Consider the following 26,858-nt stretch of genomic DNA (forward strand, 5'->3'; position numbering starts at 1 on the left):
TTTGTGTTTCAATTTCCTGTGTAAATGTTTTGATTGAGAGCCGGTTACTATTATGATAGTCACGAGCTCTTTGTAGTGGTGCGGCTGCCGATGTGCTGACGGATGTCTGACTGCTTCTAACAGAGAAAGAGAAGCTGTCAACAGCACTGACACTATACAGTCCAGACTACAGGCCAGTGCAGGAAACACACACACACACACACACCTCACACACACACCTCACACACACACACACACACACACACACACACAAAGTGAGTCTACTGTAATTTTACAAGTACTATTACATGAGAAGTGTGCAACAATACATCGGGATACCTGCAGAGGTGAAGAACATTACACTGTAATAAAACAAATGGTAGGAAGGTTAAGCATGTGCAAATATACAATGCAGTGAGGATTTATGTCCATTAGGTGTGTGTGTGTGTGTGTGTGTGTGTGTGTGTGTGTGTGTGTGTGTGTGTGTGTGTGTGTGCGTGTGTGTGTGTGTGTGTGTGTGTGTGTGTGTGTATGTGTCCGTGCACCCATAGGTGGCACAAAATATGTCTTAATAGCTAACAGTGATCAGATGAATCCTGTTAGTTAATATGATGTCCGACAGTCTTGTAGTGACACCTGCTGGACAGCATCAAATCAAAGAAAAATATGCAGAAAGATAATGAAGACTATTTTTTAAAGCCACTGCAGTTTATTCATAATTCATATGGATTCCTTTAGTTCTCATTCACTCGTTCACACAAGGACTGCAAGGGCTTTTTTGGTTTTATAAAAAAAAAAAAAAAAAATCACAACACATTACACTTTGATGAGAGCTGTGAAAATAATACACAAGATACTTATTAGTTGATTTTAAAAACGAAATAGAAAAGCGTGTCAGGTAAGGTTTATTGGTGTAATACAGTAGATGGTTAATAATGGATAATACTGTAATTTCATCACACAAATTATATGACATGACATAGGCTTCATCAGTTCAGTTGTGAAGAACTGGATATATAACATTTAGAATTTTATCTCCACTATCATCCGTGTTGAATAATTATTCATAATTACATAATACAACAATAAGTCAATTTCTTTCTTATTTCAGTCAGTTCAGTTGTATATCTTCAATTTCACATGATGTAAAGTCACATAGCTACTCAAACTCAAAACCCACACACACACACACACACACACACACATGCACTAAACATTTCTTACCGTGTGAATTATTACAAATTATATTTGCCTCATATAGCAACATCTACACATTTTGAAATGTGCAACACTGTAATACACTAATTATGATTAAAGCACTGTTAAAGGAATACTGTAAAATATGATAAACTAATAGATAGATAGATAGATAGATAGATAGATAGATAGATAGATAGATAGATAGATAGATAGATAGATAGATAGATAGACTAGTCTAGTTTCTAGTCTAGTTTCTCTAACATATTGTACATCAGTCGCAGATGATGCTGTAGTTCGGGCGAGCAGGCGTACTAGCGGATCCCAGAGCGGATCGTTGTTTGGTAATGCGCCAGGCTTTCTAGCAGATGGAGAGTTTGGATAGGCGTACTAGAGGATCCCAGAGCGGGCTGATCATGTCTCTGTCGAGAGCTCTCAGATGTTGTCAGAGGATTTTCTCCTGGATTCCTGTCATCATCATCTCCTCTGTGGTTCTCTGGTCTTATTACGCGTATGTCTTTGAACTGTGCTTCGGTAAGATCTCACACTTGATTCTTTTCATCAGGGATAATGGCTGTTCGACTGTAATAAGGAAGTGTCATGTATTGTCTACAGTGGCTCGTCAGTTCAGTTGTATTGTCGCTGTTATGACGCAAAATAAACCGGTTTCGAGTCTCTGTGTCCGCCCGACTCTGATTAAAAACCTGATATAGTGTTGTTTACATGGGCTGTGTCTCAAACCTAGTGAGTAGCCTGACTATAAACACTGGACAGTGACCACAGCGAGGCCGTGGTGAGTGTCACTTCCTCCGAGTGAGACAAGAGTCAAGGGTTTGAGACACAGCCATGATGTCTGACCACACTGATCATGATTCTGTTTTCATGATGTCTGACCACACTGATCCTGATTCTCTGTTTTCATGATGTCTGACCACACTGATCCTGATTCTCTGTTTTCATGATGTCTGACCACACTGATCCTGATTCTGTTTTCATGCTGTCTGACCACACTGATCCTGATTCTGTTTTCATGATGTCTGACCACACTGACCCTGATTCTGTTTTTATGATGTCTGACCACACTGATCCTGATTCTCTGTTTTCATGCTGTCTGACCACACTGATCCTGATTCTATTTTCATGATGTCTGACCACACTGATCCTGATTCTATTTTCATGATGTCTGACCACACTGATCCTGATTCTCTGTTTTCATGATGTCTGACCACACTGATCCTGATTCTGTTTTCATGCTGTCTGACCACACTGATCCTGATTCTCTGTTTTCATGATGTCTGACCACACTGATCCTGATTCTCTGTTTTCATGATGTCTGACCACACTGATCATGATTCTGTTTTCATGATGTCTGACCACACTGATCCTGATTCTTTTTTCATGATGTCTGACCACACTGATCCTGATTCTCTGTTTTCATGATGTCTGACCACACTGATCCTGATTCTGTTTTCATGCTGTCTGACCACACTGATCCTGATTCTCTGTTTTCATGATGTCTGACCACACTGATCCTGATTCTCTTTTTTCATGATGTCTGACCACACTGATCATGATTCTGTTTTCATGATGTCTGACCACACTGATCCTGATTCTATTTTCATGATGTCTGACCACACTGATCCTGATTCTCTGTTTTCATGATGTCTGACCACACTGATCCTGATTCTATTTTCATGATGTCTGACCACACTGATCCTGATTCTCTGTTTTCATGATGTCTGACCACACTGATCCTGATTATGTTTTCATGCTGTCTGACCACACTGATCCTGATTCTGTTTTCATGATGTCTGACCACACTGATCCTGATTCTGTTTTCATGATGTCTGACCACACTGATCCTGATTCTGTTTTCATGATGTCTGACCACACTGATCCTGATTCTATTTTCATGATGTCTGACCACACTGATCCTGATTCTCTGTTTTCATGATGTCTGACCACACTGATCCTGATTCTGTTTTCATGATGTCTGACCACACTGATCCTGATTCTCTGTTTTCATGATATCTGACCACACTGATCCTGATTCTGTTTTCATGATGTCTGACCACACTGATCCTGATTCTGTTTTCATGATATCTGACCACACTGATCCTGATTCTCTGTTTTCATGCTGTCTGACAACACTGATCCTGATTCTGTTTTCATGTCTGACCACACTGATCCTGATTCTCTGTTTTCATGATGTCTGACCACACTGATCCTGATTCTGTTTTCATAATGTCTGACCACACTGATCCTGATTCTGTTTTCATGCTGTCTGACGTCTGACCACACTGATCCTGATTCTCTGTTTTCATGATGTCTGACCACACTGATCCTGATTCTCTGTTTTCATGATGTCTGACCACACTGATCCTGATTCTGTTTTCATGATGTCTGACCACACTGATCCTGATTCTGTTTTCATGCTGTCTGACCACACTGATCCTGATTCTCTGTTTTCATGATGTCTGACCACACTGATCCTGATTCTCTGTTTTCATGATGTCTGACCACACTGATCCTGATTCTGTTTTCATGATGTCTGACCACACTGATCCTGATTCTCTGTTTTCATGATGTCTGACCACACTGATCCTGATTCTGTTTTCATGATGTCTGACCACACTGATCCTGATTCTGTTTTCATGATGTCTGACCACACTGATCCTGATTCTGTGTTTTCATGAAGTCTGACCACACTGATCCTGATTCTGTTTTCATGATGTCTGACCACACTGATCCTGATTCTGTGTTTTCATGAAGTCTGACCACACTGATCCTGATTCTGTTTTCATGATGTCTGACCACACTGATCCTGATTCTCTGTTTTCATGATGTCTGACCACACTGATCCTGATTCTGTTTTCATGATGTCTGACCACACTGATCTTGATTCTGTTTTCATGCTCTCTGACCACACTGATTCTGATTCTGTTTTCATGATGTCTGACCACACTGATCCTGATTCTCTGTTTTCATGATGTCTGACCACACTGATCCTGATTCTCTGTTTTCATGATGTCTGACCACACTGATCCTGATTATGTTTTCATGCTGTCTGACCACACTGATCCTGATTCTGTTTTCATGATGTCTGACCACACTGATCCTGATTCTCTGTTTTCATGATGTCTGACCACACTGATCCTGATTCTGTTTTCATGATGTCTGACCACACTGATCCTGATTCTGTTTTCATGATGTCTGACCACACTGATCCTGATTCTCTGTTTTCATGATGTCTGACCACACTGATCCTGATTCTCTGTTTTCATGATGTCTGACCACACTGATCCTGATTCTGTTTTCATGCTGTCTGACCACACTGATCCTGATTCTCTGTTTTCATGATGTCTGACCACACTGATCCTGATTCTCTGTTTTCATGATGTCTGACCACACTGATCCTGATTCTCTGTTTTCATGATGTCTGACAACACTGATCCTGATTCTGTTTTCATGATGTCTGACCACACTGATCCTGATTCTGTTTTCATGATGTCTGACCACACTGATCCTGATTCTGTTTTCATGATGTCTGACCACACTGATCCTGATTCTGTTTTCATGATGTCTGACCACACTGATCCTGATTCTCTGTTTTCATGATGTCTGACCACACTGATCCTGATTCTCTGTTTTCATGATGTCTGACCACACTGATCCTGATTCTCTGTTTTCATGATGTCTGACCACACTGATCCTGATTCTGTTTTCATGATGTCTGACCACACTGATCCTGATTCTGTTTTCATGATGTCTGACCACACTGATCCTGATTCTGTTTTCATGCTGTCTGACCACACTGATCCTGATTCTCTGTTTTCATGATGTCTGACCACACTGATCCTGATTCTGTTTTCATGATGTCTGACCACACTGATCCTGATTCTGTTTTCATGCTGTCTGACCACACTGATCCTGATTCTCTGTTTTCATGATGTCTGACCACACTGATCCTGATTCTGTTTTCATGATGTCTGACCACACTGATCCTGATTCTCTGTTTTCATAATGTCTGACCACACTGATCCTGATTCTCTGTTTTCATGATGTCTGACCACACTGATCATGATTCTGTGTTTTCATGAAGTCTGACCACACTGATCCTGATTCTGTTTTCATGATGTCTGACCACACTGATCCTGATTCTGTTTTCATGATGTCTGACCACACTGATCCTGATTCTGTTTTCATGATGTCTGACCACACTGATCCTGATTCTGTGTTTTCATGAAGTCTGACCACACTGATCCTGATTCTCTGTTTTCATGATGTCTGACCACACTGATCCTGATTCTGTGTTTTCATGAAGTCTGACCACACTGATCCTGATTCTGTTTTCATGATGTCTGACCACACTGATCCTGATTCTCTGTTTTCATGATGTCTGACCACACTGATCCTGATTCTGTTTTCATGATGTCTGACCACACTGATCTTGATTCTGTTTTCATGCTCTCTGACCACACTGATTCTGATTCTGTTTTCATGATGTCTGACCACACTGATCCTGATTCTCTGTTTTCATGATGTCTGACCACACTGATCCTGATTATGTTTTCATGCTGTCTGACCACACTGATCCTGATTCTGTTTTCATGATGTCTGACCACACTGATCCTGATTATGTTTTCATGATGTCTGACCACACTGATCCTGATTCTGTTTTCATGATGTCTGACCACACTGATCCTGATTCTGTTTTCATGATGTCTGACCACACTGATCCTGATTCTCTGTTTTCATGATGTCTGACCACACTGATCCTGATTCTCTGTTTTCATGATGTCTGACCACACTGATCCTGATTCTGTTTTCATGCTGTCTGACCACACTGATCCTGATTCTCTGTTTTCATGCTGTCTGACCACACTGATCCTGATTCTCTGTTTTCATGATGTCTGACCACACTGATCCTGATTCTCTGTTTTCATGATGTCTGACCACACTGATCCTGATTCTGTTTTCATGATGTCTGACCACACTGATCCGTATTCTGTTTTCATGATGTCTGACCACACTGATCCTGATTCTGTTTTCATGATGTCTGACCACACTGATCCTGATTCTGTTTTCATGATGTCTGACCACACTGATCCTGATTCTCTGTTTTCATGATGTCTGACCACACTGATCCTGATTCTCTGTTTTCATGATGTCTGACCACACTGATCCTGATTCTGTTTTCATGATGTCTGACCACACTGATCCTGATTCTCTGTTTTCATGATGTCTGACCACACTGATCTTGATTCTGTTTTCATGATGTCTGACCACACTGATCCTGATTCTGTTTTCATGATGTCTGACCACACTGATCCTGATTCTGTTTTCATGCTGTCTGACCACACTGATCCTGATTCTCTGTTTTCATGATGTCTGACCACACTGATCCTGATTCTGTTTTCATGATGTCTGACCACACTGATCCTGATTCTCTGTTTTCATGATGTCTGACCACACTGATCATGATTCTGTTTTCATGATGTCTGACCACACTGATCCTGATTCTCTGTTTTCATGATGTCTGACCACACTGATCCTGATTCTCTGTTTTCATGATGTCTGACCACACTGATCATGATTCTGTTTTCATGATGTCTGGCCACACTGATCCTGATTCTATTTTCATGATGTCTGACCACACTGATCCTGATTCTCTGTTTTCATGATGTCTGACCACACTGATCCTGATTCTATTTTCATGATGTCTGACCACACTGATCCTGACCACACTGATCCTGATTATGTTTTCATGCTGTCTGACCACACTGATCCTGATTCTGTTTTCATGATGTCTGACCACACTGATCCTGATTATGTTTTCATGATGTCTGACCACACTGATCCTCATTCTGTTTTCATGATGTCTGACCACACTGATCCTGATTCTGTTTTCATGATGTCTGACCACACTGATCCTGATTCTATTTTCATGACGTCTGACCACACTGATCCTGATTCTCTGTTTTCATGATGTCTGACCACACTGATCCTGATTCTGTTTTCATGATGTCTGACCACACTGATCCTGATTCTCTGTTTTCATGATGTCTGACCACACTGATCCTGATTCTGTTTTCATGATGTCTGACCACACTGATCCTGATTCTGTTTTCATGATATCTGACCACACTGATCCTGATTCTCTGTTTTCATGCTGTCTGACAACACTGATCCTGATTCTGTTTTCATGTCTGACCACACTGATCCTGATTCTCTGTTTTCATGATGTCTGACCACACTGATCCTGATTCTGTTTTCATGATGTCTGACCACACTGATCCTGATTCTGTTTTCATGCTGTCTGACCACACTGATCCTGATTCTCTGTTTTCATGATGTCTGACCACACTGATCCTGATTCTCTGTTTTCATGATGTCTGACCACACTGATCCTGATTCTGTTTTCATGATGTCTGACCACACTGATCCTGATTCTGTTTTCATGCTGTCTGACGTCTGACCACACTGATCCTGATTCTCTGTTTTCATGATGTCTGACCACACTGATCCTGATTCTCTGTTTTCATGATGTCTGACCACACTGATCCTGATTCTGTTTTCATGATGTCTGACCACACTGATCCTGATTCTCTGTTTTCATGATGTCTGACCACACTGATCCTGATTCTGTTTTCATGATGTCTGACCACACTGATCCTGATTCTGTTTTCATGATATCTGACCACACTGATCCTGATTCTCTGTTTTCATGCTGTCTGACAACACTGATCCTGATTCTGTTTTCATGTCTGACCACACTGATCCTGATTCTCTGTTTTCATGATGTCTGACCACACTGATCCTGATTCTGTTTTCATGATGTCTGACCACACTGATCCTGATTCTGTTTTCATGCTGTCTGACCACACTGATCCTGATTCTCTGTTTTCATGATGTCTGACCACACTGATCCTGATTCTCTGTTTTCATGATGTCTGACCACACTGATCCTGATTCTGTTTTCATGATGTCTGACCACACTGATCCTGATTCTGTTTTCATGCTGTCTGACGTCTGACCACACTGATCCTGATTCTCTGTTTTCATGATGTCTGACCACACTGATCCTGATTCTCTGTTTTCATGATGTCTGACCACACTGATCCTGATTCTGTTTTCATGATGTCTGACCACACTGATCCTGATTCTCTGTTTTCATGATGTCTGACCACACTGATCCTGATTCTGTTTTCATGATGTCTGACCACACTGATCCTGATTCTGTTTTCATGATGTCTGACCACACTGATCCTGATTCTGTGTTTTCATGAAGTCTGACCACACTGATCCTGATTCTGTTTTCATGATGTCTGACCACACTGATCCTGATTCTGTGTTTTCATGAAGTCTGACCACACTGATCCTGATTCTGTTTTCATGATGTCTGACCACACTGATCCTGATTCTCTGTTTTCATGATGTCTGACCACACTGATCCTGATTCTGTTTTCATGCTCTCTGACCACACTGATTCTGATTCTGTTTTCATGATGTCTGACCACACTGATCCTGATTCTCTGTTTTCATGATGTTTGACCACACTGATCCTGATTATGTTTTCATGCTGTCTGACCACACTGATCCTGATTCTCTGTTTTCATGTCTGACCACACTGATCCTGATTATGTTTTCATGCTGTCTGACCACACTGATCCTGATTCTGTTTTCATGATGTCTGACCACACTGATCCTGATTATGTTTTCATGATGTCTGACCACACTGATCCTGATTCTGTTTTCATGATGTCTGACCACACTGATCCTGAGTCTGTTTTCATGATGTCTGACCACACTGATCCTGATTCTATTTTCATGATGTCTGACCACACTGATCCTGATTCTCTGTTTTCATGATGTCTGACCACACTGATCCTGATTCTGTTTTCATGATGTCTGACCACACTGATCCTGATTCTCTGTTTTCATGATGTCTGACCACACTGATCCTGATTCTCTGTTTTCATGATGTCTGACCACACTGATCCTGATTCTCTGTTTTCATGATGTCTGACCACACTGATCCTGATTCTGTTTTCATGATGTCTGACCACACTGATCCTGATTCTCTGTTTTCATGATGTCTGACCACACTGATCCTGATTCTGTTTTCATGATGTCTGACCACACTGATCCTGATTATGTTTTCATGATGTCTGACCACACTGATCCTGATTCTGTTTTCATGATGTCTGACCACACTGATCCTGATTCTGTTTTCATGCTGTCTGACCACACTGATCCTGATTCTCTGTTTTCATGCTGTCTGACCACACTGATCCTGATTCTCTGTTTTCATGATGTCTGACCACACTGATCCTGATTCTCTGTTTTCATGATGTCTGACCACACTGATCCTGATTCTGTTTTCATGATGTCTGACCACACTGATCCTGATTCTGTTTTCATGATTTCTGACCACAATGATCCTGATTCTGTTTTCATGATGTCTGACCACACTGATCCTGATTCTGTTTTCATGATGTCTGACCACACTGATCCTGATTCTGTTTTCATGATGTCTGACCACACTGATCCTGATTCTCTGTTTTCATGATGTCTGACCACACTGATCCTGATTCTCTGTTTTCATGATGTCTGACCACACTGATCCTGATTCTGTTTTCATGATGTCTGACCACACTGATCCTGATTCTCTGTTTTCATGATGTCTGACCACACTGATCCTGATTCTGTTTTCATGATGTCTGACCACACTGATCCTGATTCTGTTTTCATGATGTCTGACCACACTGATCCTGATTCTGTTTTCATGCTGTCTGACCACACTGATCCTGATTCTCTGTTTTCATGATGTCTGACCACACTGATCCTGATTCTGTTTTCATGATGTCTGACCACACTGATCCTGATTCTGTTTTCATGATGTCTGACCACACTGATCCTGATTCTGTTTTCATGTCTGACCACACTGATCCTGATTCTCTGTTTTCATGATGTCTGACCACACTGATCCTGATTCTCTGTTTTCATGATGTCTGACCACACTGATCCTGATTCTGTTTTCATGATGTCTGACCACACTGATCCTGATTCTCTGTTTTCATGCTGTCTGACCACACTGATCCTGATTCTGTTTTCATGATGTCTGACCACACTGATCCTGATTCTGTTTTCATGATGTCTGACCACACTGATCCTGATTCTCTGTTTTCATGATGTCTGACCACACTGATCCTGATTCTCTGTTTTCATGATGTCTGACCACACTGATCCTGATTCTGTTTTCATGATGTCTGACCACACTGATCCTGATTCTGTTTTCATGATGTCTGACCACACTGATCCTGATTCTGTTTTCATGCTGTCTGACCACACTGATCCTGATTCTGTTTCCATGATGTCTGACCACACTGATCCTGATTCTGTTTTCATGATGTCTGACCACACTGATCCTGATTCTGTTTTCATGATGTCTGACCACACTGATCCTGATTCTCTGTTTTCATGATGTCTGACCACACTGATCCTGATTCTCTGTTTTCATGATGTCTGACCACACTGATCCTGATTCTGTTTTCATGATGTCTGACCACACTGATCCTGATTCTCTGTTTTCATGATGTCTGACCACACTGATCCTGATTCTGTTTTCATGATGTCTGACCACACTGATCCTGATTCTGTTTTCATGATGTCTGACCACACTGATCCTGATTCTGTTTTCATGCTGTCTGACCACACTGATCCTGAATCTCTGTTTTCATGATGTCTGACCACACTGATCCTGATTCTGTTTTCATGATGTCTGACCACACTGATCCTGATTCTGTTTTCATGATGTCTGACCACACTGATCCTGATTCTGTTTTCATGCTGTCTGACCACACTGATCCTGATTCTGTTTCCATGATGTCTGACCACACTGATCCTGATTCTGTTTTCATGATGTCTGACCACACTGATCCTGATTCTGTTTTCATGATGTCTGACCACACTGATCCTGATTCTCTGTTTTCATGATGTCTGACCACACTGATCCTGATTCTCTGTTTTCATGATGTCTGACCACACTGATCCTGATTCTGTTTTCATGATGTCTGACCACACTGATCCTGATTCTCTGTTTTCATGATGTCTGACCACACTGATCCTGATTCTGTTTTCATGATGTCTGACCACACTGATCCTGATTCTGTTTTCATGCTGTCTGACCACACTGATCCTGATTCTCTGTTTTCATGATGTCTGACCACACTGATCCTGATTCTGTTTTCATGATGTCTGACCACACTGATCCTGATTCTGTTTTCATGATGTCTGACCACAATGATCCTGATTCTGTTTTCATGTCTGACCACACTGATCCTGATTCTCTGTTTTCATGATGTCTGACTACACTGATCCTGATTCTCTGTTTTCATGATGTCTGACCACACTGATCCTGATTCTCTGTTTTCATGATGTCTGACCACACTGATCCTGATTCTGTTTTCATGATGTCTGACCACACTGATCCTGATTCTCTGTTTTCATGCTGTCTGACCACACTGATCCTGATTCTGTTTTCATGATGTCTGACCACACTGATCCTGATTCTCTGTTTTCATGATGTCTGACCACACTGATCCTGATTCTCTGTTTTCATGATGTCTGACCACACTGATCCTGATTCTGTTTTCATGATGTCTGACCACACTGATCCGGATTCTGTTTTCATGCTGTCTGACCACACTGATCCTGATTCTGTTTTCATGATGTCTGACCACACTGATCCTGATTCTGTTTTCATGATGTCTGACCACACTGATCCTGATTCTGTTTTCATGATGTCTGACCACACTGATCCTGATTCTCTGTTTTCATGATGTCTGACCACACTGATCCTGATTCTCTGTTTTCATGATGTCTGACCACACTGATCCTGATTCTGTTTTCATGATGTCTGACCACACTGATCCTGATTCTGTTTTCATGATGTCTGACCACACTGATCCTGATTCTGTTTTCATGCTGTCTGACCACACTGATCCTGATTCTGTTTCCATGATGTCTGACCACACTGATCCTGATTCTGTTTTCATGATGTCTGACCACACTGATCCTGATTCTGTTTTCATGATGTCTGACCAGACTGATCCTGATTCTGTTTTCATGATGTCTGACCACACTGATCCTGATTCTCTGTTTTCATGATGTCTGACCACACTGATCCTGATTCTCTGTTTTCATGATGTCTGACCACACTGATCCTGATTCTGTTTTCATGATGTCTGACCACACTGATCCTGATTCTCTGTTTTCATGATGTCTGACCACACTGATCCTGATTCTGTTTTCATGATGTCTGACCACACTGATCCTGATTCTGTTTTCATGATGTCTGACCACACTGATCCTGATTCTCTGTTTTCATGCTGTCTGACCACACTGATCCTGATTCTCTGTTTTCATGATGTCTGACCACACTGATCCTGATTCTGTTTTCATGATGTCTGACCACACTGATCCTGATTCTGTTTTCATGATGTCTGACCACACTGATCCTGATTCTTTTTTCATGTCTGACCACACTGATCCTGATTCTCTGTTTTCATGATGTCTGACCACACTGATCCTGATTCTCTGTTTTCATGATGTCTGACCACACTGATCCTGATTCTCTGTTTTCATGATGTCTGACCACACTGATCCTGATTCTGTTTTCATGATGTCTGACCACACTGATCCTGATTCTCTGTTTTCATGATGTCTGACCACACTGATCCTGATTCTGTTTTCATGATGTCTGACCACACTGATCCTGATTCTGTTTTCATGATGTCTGACCACACTGATCCTGATTCTCTGTTTTCATGCTGTCTGACCACACTGATCCTGATTCTCTGTTTTCATGATGTCTGACCACACTGATCCTGATTCTGTTTTCATGATGTCTGACCACACTGATCCTGATTCTGTTTTCATGATGTCTGACCACACTGATCCTGATTCTCTGTTTTCATGATGTCTGACCACACTGATCCTGATTCTGTTTTCATGATGTCTGACCACACTGATCCTGATTCTGTTTTCATGATGTCTGACCACACTGATCCTGATTCTCTGTTTTCATGCTGTCTGACCACACTGATCCTGATTCTCTGTTTTCATGATGTCTGACCACACTGATCCTGATTCTGTTTTCATGATGTCTGACCACACTGATCCTGATTCTGTTTTCATGATGTCTGACCACACTGATCCTGATTCTGTTTCCATGATGTCTGACCACACTGATCCTGATTCTGTTTTCATGATGTCTGACCACACTGATCCTGATTCTGTTTTCATGATGTCTGACCACACTGATCCTGATTCTCTGTTTTCATGCTGTCTGACCACACTGATCCTGATTCTGTTTTCATGATGTCTGACCACACTGATCCTGATTCTGTTTTCATGATGTCTGACCAGACTGATCCTGATTCTGTTTTCATGATGTCTGACCACACTGATCCTGATTCTCTGTTTTCATGATGTCTGACCACACTGATACTGATTCTGTTTTCATGATGTCTGACCACACTGATCCTGATTCTCTGTTTTCATGATGTCTGACCACACTGATCCTGATTCTCTGTTTTCATGCTGTCTGACCACACTGATCCTGATTCTGTTTTCATGATGTCTGACCACTCTGATCCTGATTCTGTTTTCATGATGTCTGACCACACTGATCCTGATTCTCTGTTTTCATGATGTCTGACCACACTGATCCTGATTCTGTTTTCATGATGTCTGACCACACTGATCCTGATTCTCTGTTTTCATGCTGTCTGACCACACTGATCCTGATTTTGTTTTCATGATGTCTGACCACACTGATCCTGATTCTGTTTTCATGATGTCTGACCACACTGATCCTGATTCTCTGTTTTCATGATGTCTGACCACACTGATCCTGATTCTCTGTTTTCATGATGTCTGACCACACTGATCCTGATTCTGTTTTCATGATGTCTGACCACACTGATCCTGATTCTGTTTTCATGATGTCTGACCACACTGATCCTGATTCTGTTTTCATGATGTCTGACCACACTGATCCTGATTCTGTTTTCATGATGTCTGACCACACTGATCCTGATTCTGTTTTCATGATGTCTGACCACACTGATCCTGATTCTCTGTTTTCATGATGTCTGACCACACTGATCCTGATTCTGTTTTCATGATGTCTGACCACACTGATCCTGATTCTCTGTTTTCATGATGTCTGACCACACTGATCCTGATTCTCTGTTTTTATGCTGTCTGACCACACTGATCCTGATTCTGTTTTCATGATGTCTGACCACTCTGATCCTGATTCTGTTTTCATGATGTCTGACCACACTGATCCTGATTCTCTGTTTTCATGATGTCTGACCACACTGATCCTGATTCTCTGTTTTCATGATGTCTGACCACACTGATCCTGCTTCTGTTTTCATGATGTCTGACCACACTGATCCTGATTCTGTTTTCATGCTGTCTGACCACACTGATCCTGATTCTGTTTTCATGATGTCTGACCACAATGATCCTGATTCTCTGTTTTCATGCTGTCTGACCACACTGATCCTGATTCTGTTTTCATGATGTCTGACCACACTGATCCTGATTCTGTTTTCATGATGTCTGACCACACTGATCCTGATTCTCTGTTTTCATGATGTCTGACCACACTGATCCTGATTCTGTTTTCATGATGTCTGACCACACTGATCCTGATTCTGTTTTCATGATGTCTGACCACACTGATCCTGATTCTCTGTTTTCATGATGTCTGACCACACTGATCCTGATTCTGTTTTCAAGATGTCTGACCACACTGATCCTGATTCTCTGTTTTCATGCTGTCTGACCACACTGATCCTGATTCTGTTTTCATGCTGTCTGACCACACTGATCCTGATTCTGTTTTCATGATGTCTGACCACACTGATCCTGATTCTCTGTTTTCATGATGTCTGACCACACTGATCCTGATTCTGTTTTCATGATGTCTGACCACACTGATCCTGATTCTGTTTTCATGATGTCTGACCACACTGATCCTGATTCTGTTTTCATGATGTCTGACCACACTGATCCTGATTCTCTGTTTTCATGCTGTCTGACCACACTGATCCTGATTCTGTTTTCATGCTGTCTGACCACACTGATCCTGATTCTGTTTTCATGTCTGACCACACTGATCCTGATTATCTGTTTTCATGATGTCTGACCACACTGATCCTGATTCTGTTTTCAAGATGTCTGACCACACTGATCCTGATTCTGTTTTCATGCTGTCTGACGTCTGACCACACTGATCCTGATTCTCTGTTTTCATGATGTCTGACCACACTGATCCTGATTCTGTTTTCATGATGTCTGACCACACTGATCCTGATTCTGTTTTCATGCTGTCTGACGTCTGACCACACTGATCCTGATTCTCTGTTTTCATGATGTCTGACCACACTGATCCTGATTCTCTGTTTTCATGATGTCTGACCACACTGATCCTGATTCTGTTTTCATGATGTCTGACCACACTGATCCTGTTTCTCTGTTTTCATGATGTCTGACCACACTGATCCTGATTCTGTTTTCATGATGTCTGACCACACTGATCCTGATTCTGTTTTCATGATGTCTGACCACACTGATCCTGATTCTGTGTTTTCATGAAGTCTGACCACACTGATCCTGATTCTGTTTTCATGATGTCTGACCACACTGATCCTGATTCTGTGTTTTCATGAAGTCTGACCACACTGATCCTGATTCTCTGTTTTCATGATGTCTGACCACACTGATCCTGATTCTGTTTTCATGATGTATGACCACACTGATCCTGATTCTGTTTTCATGCTGTCTGACCACACTGATCCTGATTCTGTTTTCATGCTGTCTGACCACACTGATCCTGATTCTGTTTTCATGAAGTCTGACCACACTGATCCTGATTCTGTTTTCATGTTGTCTGACCACACTGATCCTGATTCTGTTTTCAAGATGTCTGACCACACTGATCCTGATTCTCTGTTTTCATGATGTCTGACCACACTGATCCTGATTCTGTTTTCATGATGTCTGACCACACTGATCCTGATTCTGTTTTCATGCTGTCTGACCACACTGATCCTGATTCTGTTTTCATGATGTCTGACCACACTGATCCTGATTCTGTTTTCATGATGTCTGACCACACTGATCCTGATTCTGTTTTCATGATGTCTGACCACACTGATCCTGATTCTGTTTTCATGATGTCTGACCACACTGATCCTGATTCTCTGTTTTCATGATGTCTGACCACACTGATCCTGATTCTGTTTTCAAGATGTCTGACCACACTGATCCTGATTCTCTGTTTTCATGCTGTCTGACCACACTGATCCTGATTCTGTTTTCATGCTGTCTGACCACACTGATCCTGATTCTGTTTTCATGATGTCTGACCACACTGATCCTGATTCTCTGTTTTCATGATGTCTGACCACACTGATCCTGATTCTGTTTTCATGATGTCTGACCACACTGATCCTGATTCTGTTTTCATGATGTCTGACCACACTGATCCTGATTCTGTTTTCATGATGTCTGACCACACTGATCCTGATTCTCTGTTTTCATGCTGTCTGACCACACTGATCCTGATTCTCTGTTTTCATGCTGTCTGACCACACTGATCCTGATTCTGTTTTCATGTCTGACCACACTGATCCTGATTATCTGTTTTCATGATGTCTGACCACACTGATCCTGATTCTGTTTTCAAGATGTCTGACCACACTGATCCTGATTCGGTTTTCATGCTGTCTGACGTCTGACCACACTGATCCTGATTCTCTGTTTTCATGATGTCTGACCACACTGATCCTGATTCTGTTTTCATGATGTCTGACCACACTGATCCTGATTCTGTTTTCATGCTGTCTGACGTCTGACCACACTGATCCTGATTCTCTGTTTTCATGATGTCTGACCACACTGATCCTGATTCTCTGTTTTCATGATGTCTGACCACACTGATCCTGATTCTGTTTTCATGATGTCTGACCACACTGATCCTGTTTCTCTGTTTTCATGATGTCTGACCACACTGATCCTGATTCTGTTTTCATGATGTCTGACCACACTGATCCTGATTCTGTTTTCATGATGTCTGACCACACTGATCCTGATTCTGTGTTTTCATGAAGTCTGACCACACTGATCCTGATTCTGTTTTCATGATGTCTGACCACACTGATCCTGATTCTGTGTTTTCATGAAGTCTGACCACACTGATCCTGATTCTCTGTTTTCATGATGTCTGACCACACTGATCCTGATTCTGTTTTCATGATGTATGACCACACTGATCCTGATTCTGTTTTCATGCTGTCTGACCACACTGATCCTGATTCTGTTTTCATGCTGTCTGACCACACTGATCCTGATTCTGTTTTCATGAAGTCTGACCACACTGATCCTGATTCTGTTTTCATGCTGTCTGACCACACTGATCCTGATTCTGTTTTCAAGATGTCTGACCACACTGATCCTGATTCTCTGTTTTCATGATGTCTGACCACACTGATCCTGATTCTCTGTTTTCATGATGTCTGACCACACTGATCCTGATTCTGTTTTCATGATGTCTGACCACACTGATCCTGATTCTGTTTTCATGCTGTCTGACCACACTGATCCTGATTCTGTTTTCATGATGTCTGACCACACTGATCCTGATTCTGTTTTCATGATGTCTGACCACACTGATCCTGATTCTGTTTTCATGATGTCTGACCACACTGATCCTGATTCTGTTTTCATGATGTCTGGCCACACTGATCCTGATTCTGTTTTCATGATGTCTGACCACACTGATCCTGATTCTGTTTTCATGATGTCTGACCACACTGATCCTGATTCTGTTTTCATGATGTCTGACCACACTGATCCTGATTCTCTGTTTTCATGATGTCTGACCACACTGATCCTGATTCTGTTTTCATGATGTCTGACCACACTGATCCTGATTCTGTTTTCATGATGTCTGACCACACTGATCCTGATTCTCTGTTTTCATGATGTCTGACCACACTGATCCTGATTCTGTTTTCATGATGTCTGACCACACTGATCCTGATTCTGTTTTCATGATGTCTGACCACACTGACCCTGATTCTGTTTTTATGATGTCTGACCACACTGATCCTGATTCTCTGTTTTCATGCTGTCTGACCACACTGATCCTGATTCTGTTTTCATGATGTCTGACCACACTGATACTGATTCTCTGTTTTCATGATGTCTGACCACACTGATCCTGATTCTCTGTTTTCATGATGTCTGACCACACTGATCCTGATTCTGTTTTCATGATGTCTGACCACACTGATCCTGATTCTGTTTTCATGATGTCTGACCACACTGATCCTGATTCTGTTTTCATGCTGTCTGACCACACTGATCCTGATTCTGTTTTCATGATGTCTGACCACACTGATTCTGATTCTGTTTTCATGATGTCTGACCACACTGATCCTGATTCTGTTTTCATGATGTCTGACCACACTGATCCTGATTCTCTGTTTTCATGATGTCTGACCACACTGATCCTGATTCTGTTTTCATGATGTCTGACCACACTGATCCTGATTCTGTTTTCATGATGTCTGACCACACTGATCCTGATTCTGTTTTCATGATGTCTGACCACACTGATCCTGATTCTCTGTTTTCATGATGTCTGACCACACTGATCCTGATTCTCTGTTTTCATGATGTCTGACCACACTGATCCTGATTCTCTGTTTTCATGATGTCTGACCACACTGATCCTGATTCTGTTTTCATGATGTCTGACCACACTGATCCTGATTCTCTGTTTTCATGATGTCTGACCACACTGATCCTGATTCTGTTTTCATGATGTCTGACCACACTGATCCTGATTCTCTGTTTTCATGATGTCTGACCACACTGATCCTGATTCTGTTTTCATGATGTCTGACCACACTGATCCTGATTCTATTTTCATGATGTCTGACCACACTGATCCTGATTCTGTTTTCATGAAGTCTGACCACACTGATCCTGATTCTCTGTTTTCATGATGTCTGACCACACTGATCCTGATTCTGTTTTCATGATGTCTGACCACACTGATCCTGATTCTCTGTTTTCATGATGTCTGACCACACTGATCCTGATTCTCTGTTTTCATGATGTCTGACCACACTGATCCTGATTCTGTTTTCATGATGTCTGACCACACTGATCCTGATTCTCTGTTTTCATGATGTCTGACCACACTGATCCTGATTCTCTGTTTTCATGATGTCTGACCACACTGATCCTGATTCTCTGTTTTCATGCTGTCTGACCACACTGATCCTGATTCTCTGTTTTCATGAAGTCTGACCACACTGATCCTGATTCTCTGTTTTCATGATGTCTGACCACACTGATCCTGATTCTCTGTTTTCATGATGTCTGACCACACTGATCCTGATTCTGTTTTCAGGATGTCTGACCACACTTATCCTGATTCTGTTTTCATGATGTCTGACCACACTGATCCTGATTCTGTTTTCATGATGTCTGACCACACTGATCCTGATTCTGTTTTCATGATGTCTGACCACACTGATCCTGATTCTGTTTTCATGCTGTCTGACCACACTGATCCTGATTCTGTTTTCATGATGTCTGACCACACTGATCCTGATTCTCTGTTTTCATGATGTCTGACCACACTGATCCTGATTCTCTGTTTTCATGATGTCTGACCACACTGATCCTGATTCTGTTTTCATGATGTCTGACCACACTGATCCTGATTCTGTTTTCATGATGTCTGACCACACTGATCCTGATTCTTTTTTCATGATGTCTGACCACACTGATCCTGATTCTGTTTTCATGCTGTCTGACCACACTGATCCTGATTATCTTGTTTTTCAGTGACCCTCAGTAATGATCTGGAGAGAGGTGAGTGTGGGATATACAGTCATCTGTGGCATATCAGTCTAAAAACCAGTCATCTCTCAGCTGATGATCAGTTGTATCATTTTGTGTCACGCCGCACCATCAAACTGCACAAAACAGACTCACATAATGAATAAAAAGAAGGTTTGCATCTCTAGTTCTGTGTGACAAACATGATTGGTGATAATGTGTGTTTTCTCCACAGTGGTGTATTTGTTGATCTTTCACGTGTGCTTTATAATGTTCTGCTGGACCTATTGGAAGGCCATCTTTACTCCACCATCTACACCGTCTAAAAAGGTGATTTCTGCTTTCTGCTTGTGACTCTGGAGATTACTGTATATAAGAATCAGAATGCAGGATTGATCGCATGTTCTTTGTTTTTCCTTGCATTATTTGCATGACAATTAACCATGTGATATTCATAATTACAAAACATTTCTAAATGATGGTGCTGTTTGTAAACACTGAATAACAGTTATGAGAATTTAATGAAGAGTCAAGTCTGCTTTATTGTCAATTCTTCCACGTGTACAGCACATACATACAGAGAACTGAAATTGTGTTACTCTCAGACTCTAGGTGCACACAGATAACACTAACAGTAGAATACAGATACAATATAAAGTACAAATAGGACATGTGAACAGAAGATAAGTAAAGCAGCACGAGGCACATGGCAGTGCACACCAGTGAAGTAAACAACAGTAGGTGAAAACTGCTTGATTGTCATTAAAAATGTTACCATGCAAAAACAAATTAAATGTTTTCTCTTGGCTCTAGTTCCATTTGTCATACAGTGATAAGGAGAGGTATGAGATGGAAGAAAGGCCGGATGTTCAGAAGCAGATCCTCGCAGATATCGCCAAGAAACTTCCCATCTTCACGCGCGCTCAGTCAGGAGGTCAGCCTGTCATCACTCATGTCTTGACTTCCTCATTAGCTGTGAATGGCAGTGTTTGGCATGATCGGATGTGATCTTCTGTATCTCTGTGTCTTCAGCGATCAGGTTCTGTGATCGCTGTCAGGTGATAAAGCCAGACCGCTGTCATCACTGCTCCGTCTGTGAAACGTAAGTCCAACCTGTTCCTGAAAACAGATCGCTCGGCTCTACACAAAACCCCATTTAATTAAAGTTACAGGATGCCACCCGACCTGTGTTCCTGTGTTTTTACAGATGCATTTTGAAAATGGACCACCACTGTCCGTGGTAAATAATAATTTATTATAATATGATTAAAGTGATCTGATGTATTCACATTATATTCTGCACGCTTCGAGATGCAGGATACGTGATATTTTTGTATGCTGTGCTCTTTAGGGTGAACAACTGTGTGGGTTTCTCCAACTATAAGTTCTTTCTGCTGTTCCTGTCTTACTCCATGATCTACTGCGTGTTCGTTGCATCCACAGTGTTTCAGTACTTCCTCAAGTTCTGGGTGGTGAGTTTCAGCAAGCGGTTTTGATCGAGCTCGTACTAGACGAGCCTTGTTATCTGTAAAACTTACGTATGGTTATGGGATTTTAAAATGGAGATTTCCAGGCCTGGGAGAGTCATGGAAAATGACAGGTATTATTTAAATGCTTTGAGATATTGTGCAGGCGCAGGCTCTCGTGTTAACTATGAAATGTTATTGCAGTGTTACTTAGCTGAAGAAAGAGCTATCATGGTTCAGATAGGCTACTTTAGAATACCATTCACTTTTCCTAAACTAACGTCTTAACTCATTAATATTAGCAAGACAAAGAGTGCAAGCTTTCACTCAGTTGTGCACATGCATTATGTTCTTGCTCCATCAATGCAATAAACTCTCAACACACAACCCAGCTCAGATTTTCATGAGGTCGCATTTTCAAAAATGAGTCAATGAGAAATAAAAGACTTTGCAGAGCATGCACATAATGCAGTGTTTCTGATCCGTTTCAGTATTGCTGTAATATCAGTATTCCATGGAGTCCAGTCAGAGCAGCATCTAAAACACACACTCATCCCGTCACGGGTTTCTAGAATGATCTCTGGGTAGCCACAGTTTGGTGCGGTAAAACGTATTTTAGAATAAAAATGTTTAGGGTTTGATCTATGCATTTCCAAAGTTTCTTTGCATTTCTTTGTTAGGGAGATCTTCCCAATGGTCCTGCGAAATTCCACGTGCTCTTCCTGTTGTTTGTGGCGCTCATGTTTTTTGTGAGTCTCATGTTCCTGTTCGGCTACCACTGTTGGTTGGTGGCTAAAAACAGATCCACGCTAGGTATGAGTTCACCTTTACCCTTTCATTGTATCTCATCGAGAAGCAGAAATGTCATGCTTTGCTACAGTGTGAGCGTGACCTTTGGTTAACAGAAGTGATTTGTGTGACTCACTCATTTCTGTTTAACCTCATGAGCGTTCCTGTTTTTCAGAGGCGTTCTCCGCGCCAGTGTTTCAGAACGGGCCTGACAGGAACGGCTTTAACGTTGGGCTCAGAAGAAACCTCCAGCAGGTGTTTGGAGAGGACAAAAAGCTCTGGTTTATTCCCGTGTTCACAAGGTGAGCTCGTGTCAGAACCGCTCACTCTCTGAGAGGATGCATTCAACTGATCAAAACTAAAGACATTTATAGGGCTGTCACTAACAATTATTGTGGTAATCGAGTAATTAGAGCATTACTCTGATGATTAATCTGGTCATTTTTATGGTAACCCAAGCAAACGAAAGACTTTAAAATGACTAAAAGTATGTATATAATAGCAATGAGGCAATAATAATTGATTCAAATAACATATAGAATGCAAGCAATTATATATATATTGAACAAAGCCATTCAAATACATGTAATAAAACAATATAAGATGTTATGTGTAATATGTTTTATTACATACAGTGTAATAAAGCAATATAATCATAACTTCTGTACATTATTTATCATATCAAATGCCTGCAGATGGCGTTATTGGCTTGACAATTGTTTTTACACTTTACAGGCATCTAATCCTTGTTTAATATTGACTAACCAATGGCACTATGCTTTATTATGATTCTTTTTAAACGGTTTTAGTATTTAATGCAACCTTAGAAAACAGTCCGGGATTTTGCCGGTTAATCAACACGAGCAAAAAAACGAAATTTTTATAATTAACTACTCAAATTAAATCGAGGAATCGTGACTGCCCTGGACAACTTAAATGCTACAAACGATTCCGATTTCAAATAAATGCTGTTTTTGTACTTTCTGTTCATCAGAGAATCCTGAAAAAAAAAATTATCAATTTTTCCACAAAAATATAAGGCGCCATTAAATTGTAATAATTGTTACTGTATTTATTACTGTATTTGTTTATAAAATAAATGCAGCCTTGGTGAGCAGAAGAGACTTCTTTATTAAAAATAAAGTTTTTTTGGTAGCTTATAAATGGATATCCGTTTTAAGATAACAAAGCGGTGCACGTAAAAGAACAACACCACTATGAGCAAGTCTTCTGTGTTGTGTTATAGTCAGGGTGATGGGCATTATTTCCCACTGAGGACCCTGCGTGAGTCTGAGAATCCTTTATTGGCCAACGAGGGGAAATGGATGGAGGACGGTGGGTCAGATGAAGAAAGCGCAGGTGAGATTGCATCCAAGTTGAAATGGAAGTTGAAATGTCATTTAAACTTTAGTTCAATACTCGTTTGAAGTACACGGCCAGAGCATTCATCAGTTTGGTCAGAGCCTGTGTGTTTAGATGTGGATGGATCACGAGTCCTTGATTACACCGGAGAGAAGTGCAGAATACAGACCACAGCTGTCTCTGTGATTTAAAGCCGTTTATCACACGCCCCTCTGAAATGCTTGATTCTGATTGGTCAGTTGTGACATTCCCAGGTCTGTAATTCCTCAGTAATGACATCATCAATAACAATACTGACGGCGTGTGTCCCATTTCACAAACTCATGAAAATGAAGAGCACTTTAAATATCCGGATGATGTACGATTTTTGGACACTTTATGCAATAAACGAACTCCGCTTTAATTACATACTGGAGTGACTAACATAAATAACATTTACGCTTTGAGCTAAGAAAAAAATATATATATATTTCAACTCAAATCCATATTTTGTATCCGTTTATTTCCTTAGGTAGGAAGTTTCCCTGAAATAAGAAGAATGTACTTTTAAAATATTGACTTTTTTCCTATAAAAGTGGATTTTTACATAAAACAGTAAACATATATCAAAATTGAACCGGGTACAAGTAAGTTTAGTGTTTAATCGTAGTGTTTAATTGTCCATTTCCATGAGACGGAGGATGTTTTGTTTAGTGTTAGTCTGGAGCCCTGGAGTTGTATTTCAGAAAGAGCTGTATCTGATACAGGTGCAGTGCTGTACCTTAACAACACGGTTCAAAGAAACCTTTGATATTCACTTATTTGTTTCCAGTTCAGATACATCCGCTGCTGTAAACTCTCTCCAATCCAATCTTATTTCAGATGAAAATGGCCCTTCAGTTGTTATTAGGACGGAATCATAATCAGCGGAGCGGACGGATATTTGGTGAGTTTGGGCTTTAGTGGTGAAGGCAAGCATCACTGTTACTCTTATATCATTTAGGAGTATTTAACTTGAGAGGGTTTGTACTATGGACATGAATGATGACTCAAAATGAGCGACCCTGGCAACACCACTCAGTCTAAAAACCTGCATCTAGTGTCTAAGCTTTTCACTTTTCATGCTAACATTGGTTTCTCATTTATTTGACTAGTGGGATCCTGATTGACTTTAGCCTCATGAGTAGTTTCCGAATCAATCCTTGAATGAGTCGACTGCATTCCAAATCCTGGATCAAATCCCGGAGTTCCCTGTCATGCTGATTACTTAGGACTTGTGCTGAATGTTATCAAGTATATCGCTCATCTTTTACACGGGACAATCAGTTTCAGATGTCATAGACCCGTTGGACTGTTTATGATCGTGCTTTTATGAGAACAGATGGACTTCTCTGATCAAATATGATAATCCAATATCTAGTAGGAGGTTTTTCTCGGATGTTTCTGTTACTTTTTTGTTTGTTTTCTTCACATAGTGAGATAAAACCTTAAACCCCAACATGTCCAGATCATACTTCACCCCGGAAACAAAGTGAGATTGTATTATATAGCAGGCGTTGCTTTAAATTAGGCCGGTTTACGATACATGATTTATGATCATATTAATTTGAATATTTATATATCAAAACCTGCATAAAATGCCAAACTTTTATTTGTGTAAATTGTGACGTATTTATACTTCTTGGTAGTATTTGCTATCCTGCCTTTAATCTTTAATGAAAAGCAGTACAGTTTAGCAATAAAGAGAATTTAATAAATGATAATAACCATTGAGAATCAATATCTGGATGCATCACAGTAATGGGAACTGGAACTTTAAATGTAACCGTAAAATAGGTTTCTTCTTTATTATGCACAATAGAATTAATTTGATGAATTTCCTTTTTCTTTTGATTTTGGGTTGAAATGTGACATGGACATGTGTCATGACATTCACCCAGAGCTCTTCCTCTGTTGTGTGTGTGTGTGTTACCACCATTAATCTAAGTTTTCATATTGAGTTGGTAAGACATCAATCCTATGCATTTATCCTCTATACAGTATATCACTGACTTAAGCTGACATTTTATTGAGCTTTGAGTTTTAATTCTTAAAGACTGATTCAGACTGTGACTTGTTTTCTGTGGTCAATAGAGAGCAGTCTGGATTTTCTTTCTTTCTTTTACATTGTGATGCAATATAAACTCATTTTGATACCTCTCTCTGTATATATTTAGGAAGAGACTGCTGAGTATAGTTTAGGACTTGTAAAACCTAATACGAGATCTGTTTAAAGTATTACTGTAAATCCCATGAACACATGAGGATGATGTCAGACGATAGGACTGTCCTGTGAAAACTATTGCCTCGTTTTCCTCTAGTGCAAAAGAAGTAGGTATGGCATTGCAGTATCGTGTTGTATTCTAAGTGGGTGAGTAATCTTTTGAGTTTAAAGTTAGTCTGTTTGAAAGGTATGTTTGAGTCCCGTTTGCGTGAAATTGTAATTGATCTGCCTGTCATATGGTTCTCACTTATGAGGATCCTTATTAGCCAATGCTTCTCATTTGATTTGCACTGACCTTAATCTGAGGGAGATCTTTGCCTCCTTTGACTGTGTATGTGCTCAAACTTCTCTTTAACTCCATATCCACTACATCTAAGTCATTACATGCCAATGTTTTTCCCAATGGTGCAAAATATTGTATTGTTTGTAAGTTCTGTCTGATGATTCAATAAAATAAATAAATACATGCTTTACTTATTTAGTGATTTCATATGAAGTTCATATGATTGTTGTCCTTTATTTATCTTTCAGAAATTTTTGGGTAACAGTCTCAACTAGCAAAGATTATCACACCACATACAGTACACTCACCTAAAGGATTATTAGGAACACCATACTAATACTGTGTTTGACCTGTCTTTTGCCAACAGAACTGCCTTAATTCTACGTGGCATTGATTCAACAAGGTGCTGAAAGCATTCTTTAGAAATGTTGGCCCATATTGATAGGATAGCATCTTGCAGTTGATGGAGATTTGTGGGATGCACATCCAGGGCACGGAGCTCCCGTTCCACCACATCCCAAAGATGCTCTATTGGGTTGAGATCTGGTGACTGTGGGGGCCATTTTAGTACAGTGAACTCATTGTCATGTTCAAGAAACCA

The 26,858-nt window shown here is 40.7% G+C and overlaps 1 protein-coding gene across 2 annotated transcripts; it reads left to right on the forward strand.

The window, feature by feature from the left end:
- The first annotated feature begins 1,529 nt into the window (after positions 1 to 1,529).
- Positions 1,530 to 26,438, forward strand: LOC132114051 (palmitoyltransferase ZDHHC15B). 2 transcript variants are annotated; one of them, XR_009425247.1, is made up of 13 exons: positions 1,530 to 1,710; positions 20,122 to 20,148; positions 20,351 to 20,445; positions 20,929 to 21,049; positions 21,148 to 21,217; positions 21,323 to 21,355; positions 21,467 to 21,587; positions 22,262 to 22,394; positions 22,546 to 22,672; positions 23,617 to 23,729; positions 24,594 to 24,657; positions 24,866 to 25,663; positions 25,720 to 26,438. XR_009425247.1 is itself a non-coding variant. In XM_059522180.1 (12 exons), exons 1-11 carry the CDS (start codon positions 1,545 to 1,547, stop codon positions 24,632 to 24,634), a joined length of 1,047 nt encoding a protein of 348 aa, XP_059378163.1. In that variant the 5' UTR covers positions 1,530 to 1,544; the 3' UTR covers positions 24,635 to 24,657; positions 24,866 to 26,438. The 2 variants fall into 2 exon arrangements, 1 of the variants encoding a protein (XP_059378163.1); XM_059522180.1 differs by having other exon boundaries at positions 24,866 to 26,438.
- The last annotated feature ends 420 nt before the right edge of the window (positions 26,439 to 26,858 follow it).

Source organism: Carassius carassius, chromosome 33 (genome assembly GCF_963082965.1).
Source record: "Carassius carassius chromosome 33, fCarCar2.1, whole genome shotgun sequence".
Classification (NCBI taxonomy): domain Eukaryota; kingdom Metazoa; phylum Chordata; class Actinopteri; order Cypriniformes; family Cyprinidae; genus Carassius; species Carassius carassius.